This window comes from Octodon degus, unplaced genomic scaffold (assembly GCF_000260255.1).
Source record: "Octodon degus isolate 3935 unplaced genomic scaffold, OctDeg1.0 scaffold00007, whole genome shotgun sequence".
NCBI lineage: Eukaryota > Metazoa > Chordata > Mammalia > Rodentia > Octodontidae > Octodon > Octodon degus.
In genome coordinates, this window is record NW_004524583.1 from 9,161,538 (window position 1) to 9,169,322 (window position 7,785).

The window sequence follows — 7,785 nt, forward strand, 5'->3', positions numbered from 1 at the left end:
CTTTTAAATGATTTTAAATCTTAATTATTATTATCTCTATGGTTGAGGTATTCTGGTTTTGACATATTATGGGTTTTTTGTCAAGATACAATGATCTGGGGCCGGGGAGATGGCTCAGTGGAATAAGCACTTTCCTGACAAATGCAAAGGCCTGAGTTCAATCCCCAGTTCCGCAAAAAAAAAAAAGATACAATGATCTAGGGTTGAGGATTTAGGTTAGTGATAGATTGCTCACCTAGCATGTACAAGGCTCTCAGTTCAATCTCCAGTACCACAAAGGAAGAATACTATGATATATTATTGAGCTAGAAAGAGGTGTTTTGTTTTGTTTTCATTTTGTCTAGAATAGTGGATCTCAGAGTTTGGTCCCGGACCAGTGGTGTCAGTATCTTTAAGGAACTTACTAAAATCAGAGATTCTAAAAAAATCCCAGATTCTTAGGCTTCACCTCAAATCTCTTTAATAAGAATTTATAGATGCAAACCCAGTCACCAGAGATTTAATAAGCCCTATAGGGTGTTTCCAGTCTACATTCAAGTTTTAGAACCACTAGGCCAATGATAGCCAACCTTGTAGAGCTTCAGTGATAACAGCCAGCTCCAACACATGCACCAGGTGTTTGCCACCACTGCACTAGCTGCGGAGGGGTTCTACAGAAGGAAGCTATGGCTCCTCTCTAGACCATCTAAAGCTCAGGACATGAGCTGTACTCAACCCCAGATTCCGGTGTTCACGCTACTGACTTCAGCCTTCCCGCTGAAGACCCCTTAGTATCTATAAAATTGTCATCCTTTTCAGTAGCATTTCCATCTGAGGTTGATTGCCTTTAAATAAAGGAATTGGGTACAAAAATTTCCATGAACCACAAAATCCTCAAGTCCAAAAGTAAGAAGTATTTCAGGCTGCTGAAAGAGAATGTTCTGTGGAGGAAAATATTAATGTGTTTTATACCTTTAGCTGAATAAACTTTGGTAGAATTCCAGTTGTATTAATAACTACATTGCCATATTTTTTTCGTAATTGTTACACAAAGGGATATTAAACAGTACATGGACATTATCCCTGTTGGAACTGGTTGGATTAGGTAGTGGCAGTCAGTGGCCAGGCATCACATAACTTTTTTGTCTAAATTGTTGGTCAACCATCTGCACTGTGTTGCCAGTCCCCAAAACCACACCCAAGTTCAGTGATTTTTCCAGGAGGACTCAAGGACTTCAGTGTGTGCTCACAGGTAAGATTTGTTAGGGTGACAGCATATATATCAAAATCACTAAAGAGAAAAGGCACATGGAGCAAAAGTCCAGGGAAAATCTGGTACAGACTTCCAGGAAGTTACATACGACTTGCTTAATCCTCCAGCAGTGAGTTATGACCACGTCTCATGATATATGTGCCGGAGAAATGCAATGCCCAGGTTTTCACCCCCGTCTGGTCATGGAAGCTGCCTTTTCTGACAGACACAGACACTAGAAGGAAGGCAGTCATTTGTTGGAAGCCATAGTATCTGCAGGTTGAGCCACTGTTAGCAGTTCAGGGAACTCTGTGCACCTCCCAGCTCCAGGCTCCAGATGCTGTTCAAGGGTCTTCCTCAGAACAATAGCAGCCAGGTCTGCTTTTATCTCTCATCCACACCTGTCCTAAATAAAACAGTGTTTGTTCCATTCCGCTTATCTGCTAGTCTTGATGTATGTCTGTGGTGATAGCCTTAGAATGTGAATTCAGTGAGAGCAGGTAGCATCGACTGCGTAAATTCTTTGTCACACATCAAGATGAGTGTCACTTACAGTGTGGGCCTGCAGTAAATCCTTCACTTATGCTTTCCTGTGCACCCATGTAGCTACTGCACCACTGGTTGTTTAAATGCTGCCCATTGTCTCATTTCGTATGCACCACAGCGTAACTGTGAAGCCTTAACTGGTTAGACAACTGTCTTGGAGCGCCCCTTTTTCTTCAGCCCTTTTTTTTTTTTTCTTAAAGTACAGGGTCTCGCTACATAGATCGGGCTCATAGTGATCCGCCTGTGTTGAGCCTCCCAGGAGCTGAGATTACAGGTGTGCACCACCACACCCAGTCTCAATTGCTATCTCAGCATGCCTCGGGGGTGGGGCTGGCCAGGGATCGAACACCAGCTGCTGCATCTGCCTAAACAGGCACTTTAATCTGCTAAGGTTTTTGGCCAGCCCCCCTTTTTTTAATTCTAGTAACACTGAAAGTCTGTGCTCTTCACTTTAATACTAAACTTTAGTATTAAAGTATTAAAAGTATTGCCTTTGGGCCAGTCATGGTAGTGCTCACTCAGCACTTGGGAGGGACACTGAGTATCACAGGTTTAAATCAGTCTGAACAACCTAGCCAGACCATCTCAAAATTAAATGGACAGGGCTGAGGATATAGTCTTACTGTATAGTGCTTACCTAAGATGCACAGGGTCCTGGGTTAAATCCCTATTACCACAAAAATAATTTTATCTGGGCCTGCCGGAGCTACGTAGTAAGTTCAAGGGTGGCCAGCCTGAACTACATAACGAGACCCTGTCTCAAACAAATACATAAATAAGTAAATTTGATTAGTGATGTAAATTATATATAGAAAAAATTCATACTCATTTTAGAAATGAACCAATCCGTCAGGGCCAGCCAAATAGCTCAGCAGATTAAAGCACCTGCAAGCAGGGACAGGGGTGTGTTCCCCCCCATGCCAGCCCTACCCCCAGGGCTCACTGAGATGGCAATTAAGACTGGGTATGGTGGTGCAAAAGTGCCTACAATCCCAGCTCTTGGGAGGCTGAAAACAGAATCACTACGAGTCCGATCTAGAAGTGAGACCTTGAACATCCTGTAAACCCTTCCCTAAAATACAAAAAAAGAAAAAGAAATGAACTAATCGAGCCAGCAAGATAGCTTAGCCAACTAAGCGCCTGTTGCTCTGGCCCTGCCCCCAGGGCTCACTGAGCTGGCAAGGAAGGCCAGGCATGGTGGCACATGCCTATAATCCCAGCACTGAGAAGGCTAAAAACAATCACTATGAATCCGAGCTGTGTAGTGAGACTCTGTACCACATTTAAAAAAGAAAAAATGAGCCAGTCTTCCTCTGTAGAAGAATACTAGTTAATCCCATAGATTAAATTATTAATAAAATTATAGAAGAGCTGTCTCTTTGTTTACAGAAACCTGTGATTTGAACGATGGAATATGAGAAACTAAATTATATGAGTGGTGCCTTGTTAGCAGAGTGGTGTCTCAGTCATTTAAGTATGTTGAGGAAGTCATGTTAAACTGGGGTTTTCGGGGTTTTTTTCATTCTTTTATTTATTTGATACAAGGTCTTGCTACGCAGCTTAGACTACAGCTCAGACTTGCAGTGATCCTCCTGTCTCTGCCTCCCCAGCACTGAGATTACAGGTACACACACGCCTGGTTTAAATGGCCAGCATAGCATGCAGTACCGGGGCTTAAACCTGGATTCTTGCACTTTCCTGGCAGGCACTTAGACTGCCAAGCTATCTCTCCAGCCCTAAACCAATTATTTTTGATTGCACGCTACATTTTGCCAAGCTTTTCCCCCACCATGCAATTCTGGGAAAACCACCATCATTATGGATGTAGTAATAGCTGATTAATTGTACTCCATCTTCAGCAAATGAATTTGAAAATATTGTTAGCCATATTTTCTGTTGACCATAATGCTGTTAGTCTCATTTCCCCTTGCAGAGTAAAGACATTTCTATTGTCACGTTTTCCCTGTTACTCTTGTTTTGTTTTGTTTTGTTTTGTTTTGTTTTGTTTTGTTTTGTTTTCTTGGCAGAATCAGAGATTAAACTTAGGCCCTTGCACTTGCCAGGCGCAAGCGCTTATTCTACTGAGCTATCTCCCTGGTCCCATTTCCCTGTTATTCTTATTTTATCATTGTTGAGATGCTAGAGACCTATCACTTAAGCTACATCCCACTTAGCAGAGGATTTGGAACTAAAGATGTGAAAATTAGAAATGCGGTTAGATGTGGTGATGCCCTCCTGTAATCACAACATGCAGGAGACTGAAGCAGGAAGAGTACTAAGATCAAAACCAGCCTGGGCAGCATCGTGAGCCCAGTCTCTAAGAAAGAAAATTAAAAATGCTATGATGGCCTTGCAAGCGCATAGTCCCAAGTTTCATTCCCAGTACCAAAAAAAAGGGGGGGCTAAGATGTTTTGTACTGTTACTTTTGTAGTTTTGTATGCAGCTCAGACTGGCCTTGAGCTATGTAGTCCAGCTGGTCCCGAACTTGAAATGATCCACCTGCCTCCTGAGTGCTGGGATTACAGGCATGTGCCACCATGCCCACCCTTATTACTGTATTCTTGATGAATTCAGTTTTTTGTTCCTACATCCCTACCAAGCCTTGGCTGATAACTTGTACTAAATTTAGACTTAAGGGACCATACAAAGGGCTGCTGCCACCACTTAAGTTGATTATATCCTCTTTCATTGCCAATCTTTGCAGGTGTAAAGAATTGAATAAACGGAGACCCCGAAGTTTATTAGAAAAACTGCGCTGGGTGACCTTAGGCTACCATTATAACTGGGATAGTAAGGTATTTCATTTTCTTAGGTTACTTGTTTTCTGTTTATATGGTTGTTGGGCCCACACAGTTCATTTTGGTGAGGGGGGTATGTGTGTTCAAGTTAAAGTATTATCATAGCAAAGACTATCTTATGTGAACGGATCTCCTTCACTTACTCTGCTTAAAAAGCTCTCTTCAGGCAACCAGGCATGGGGGTGCACGCTTGTAATCCGAGCACTCCGAAGGCTGAAGCAAGAGGATCCTTGCAAGTTTGAGACCAGCCTAGGCTACACATAGTGAGCTTAAGGCCAGTGTGAACAGCATACCGAGACCCTGGCTTAAAAAGACAAAAAAAAAACCAAACTCTCTCTTCAGGTATCTCAAAAGGAATAAATAGTTTATCAGGAGAAAATTTTATTTACACCTTGGAGTTAGATAGTCATCAGTGCTGTCTCAAAGCCTGTGTCAGAGATACACATTTCTCTTTAGTGCTTTTAAAAGCAGTTCTTGGGGGACCGGGGAGATGGCTCAGTGGAATAAGTGCTTCCCTGGCAAGCACAAGGACCTGAGTTCAATCCCCAGTTCCGCAGAAAATAAATAAATAATAAAAGCAGTTCTTGGGTATCTTTATTGTCATGATTTAATGTGTGGAATAGGTTCTATTCCACGTTACCTGCTTGGAGTTAGACAAGCCATGTGTGCTCAGAGTATTCTTAGAGTGTGCTTTCAAGATGGGCGTGGTGGTACATACCTGTAATCCCAGCACTGGGGACCTGAAGCAGGAGGATTCCTGTGAGTTTGAGCCCAGCCTGGGCTACATAAAGCAAGTTCAGAACCACCCTGTCTCAAAAAGCAGAAAGAGGAAAGAAACTCAAGATCCAGATACCTTTGCCTGCCAGGAGATGCCAGGTAAATGTCTGCCCAGGAGAGGGGTAGGAATGAATTTTATATAATTGAGAAAATTTTCTTCTTACTCCTTGTCTTCTGTGCTTTAAAAAAATGCATTTTTTGGTCACTAGCAGTATAGTGCTTCTTATCTCAATGAGATATTTGCCACCAAGTGGGATAACAAATTCTGATGAACTAAATACAGCATACTAGTAGAGGCCATCTTCTCTGCTCACTAACTGGTTACTTTTTTTGAACCATCCACTACCCAGGTGTGGTAGCATGAACCTATAAGCACAGCCGTTGGAGGCTGAGACTGGGGCATTGCCGTGAACTCAAGGCCAGCGTGGGCTACAAAGCTAGCTAGAGCTACGTAGCAAGACCTGTCTTAAAAAGAAAAAAGTGTATTATTGTTTAAAGATCTTTTTCTGTTAACAACCAGCTTAATAACAAATGGAACCAGGGAGATAGCTTAGCAGGGTCTAAGTGCCTACCTGGCAAGTGCAAGGTTCCAAGTTCAATCCCTGGTACTGAAGGGGAAGAAAAAAAAGAGTATTAACTGTTCCACTTGAGACAGATATTTATAATATAATTGTTATTTTCACTGATGCAAAGTAAATAAGGTATTTGTATTTAGGAAAATGGCCAAGTGCATTTCTTTTTTGTTTGATTTTGTTTTTGAGGCAGTGCCTCACTGCAGCTCAGGCTGGCCTTGAACTTGCTTTTAGCCCACAGTCACTTTGAACTCCAGCGATCCTCTTAACCTCAGCCGTCCAAGTGCTAGGATTACAGGCGTGCACCACCACACTTGGAGTTAGACAGCGTAGGTTTGAGTCTGCCTCCAGTGATGATAATGCCATCAGAAAGAATGTGTGGGAGAAGTTGGACAAAATATAGCATGTCATTAAAAAAAAAGTAGTAGTAGTAGTAGTAGTAGTAGTAGTAGTAGTAGTAGTAGTAGATAGACAGTTTTGATAGAGTTGAAAGGCCAAAAAGCTGTAATTTCATCATAGCAGAAGCTGTCCAGAACTACAGTGGCTACCTGGACAGGTCAGTCCTCTAAGGAGCTAAAACTTAAAATGCTAGAGGAAACCTGTTTTGAGAACTACATAGTAAAGGGAGAAAAATTTCAGTAAAAGGAAAAAAAATTACATAAGTCTTCCCTTGTGCCTGAAATTAAAGCTTGCTTCTGCCAGAGTAAAGCCCTTCTTCCCAGAGCTATGTCTTTGTGGCTGTGGCTCCAGTACAGCAGGATACTAGTAAAGGTGTGAGGCACAGTACGTTTTCTGGCCAGATTTGAGGTTGATTTAGCAAAGAAAAAAGTTAAGGCAGAGGAGTCTCAAGACAAAGGGAGAGGATGCTGCGGATACAGCTCAGAGCTACGGCACCTGCCTGGCAAGCACAAGATCCTGAGTTCGATTCCTGGTACCACAAAAACAGACAGGCAAAGAGAGTGGGGGGAGGGGGGGCTGCTGTAAGCGCACAGCCCAGAAGAAGACTCATCCGTGTGGGAAGCTGTTAATGAACATCAGAAATACAGCTGCAACTTTGTTCTTAGAAATTGTGTGTGTAGCAAGATCTTTTAGAGAAAGTGTTATAACCTTTGTTTATTTGGTTGAGGGGCTGGCGCTTATAATGCTTGGATGCTAAAAACAGAAGCACTTTAAGTACTGAAAATACTTACATTCTGAAGTCCTACTTTAGCCATAATAAGAGTCAGACTTGATTCAGGGTGTGTTCTGAGTGTGTCATTTCATCAGGTTGATCTGTGAAATTAGCATTAAGGCATGATATGGGCTGGTTACAATATCAGAGTTGTTATTTTAGCAAACCTATTTTAGGATAAGTTTGTTTGTTTTTTTCATTTTTTGTTGTTTGGTGTTTTTGTTTTGATACAAGATATCACTACACTGTCAGACTTGTAGTGATCCTCCTGTCTCGGCCTCCCCAGCACTGGGATTACAGTTGTGCACTACCATGCCCAGTTTGAGGACCAGCACAGCACATCAGGCACAGCATGTGGTACCGGGGATCAAACTCATGCTTGCCAGGCAGGCACTTAGACTACCAAGCTATCTCTCCCCAGCCCTAGGATACTTTCAAATTCACAGAAAAGTTGAGAAGATAGAGCTAAACGATATCATACCCAGTTTCCCCTATTTATTAACATCTGTGATTAGTATGGTACCTTTGTCTCAGTTTAAGAAGCAGTAGTGGGGCTGGTGAGATGGCTCAGTGGTCTAAAGCACCTACTTAGAACAAGCTAAGCCAAGCAAAGCACAGGGACCAGGGTTCAATCCCCCAGCACCACATGCCAGCCAGCCCCGCCCCCTGGTGGGCTGAGCTGGCCACAC

The 7,785-nt window shown here is 42.6% G+C and overlaps 1 protein-coding gene across 1 annotated transcript in view; it reads left to right on the forward strand.

Moving 5' to 3' along the window:
• Alkbh1 (alkB homolog 1, histone H2A dioxygenase) overlaps window positions 1–7,785 on the forward strand; it is a 50,876-nt gene that overhangs the window by 19,920 nt on the left and 23,171 nt on the right. Inside the window, exon 3 of the mRNA XM_023701339.1 lies at window positions 4,353–4,568. Within this exon, the coding sequence (XP_023557107.1) occupies window positions 4,353–4,568 (216 nt within the window). The remainder of the gene's footprint in view (window positions 1–4,352; window positions 4,569–7,785) is intronic.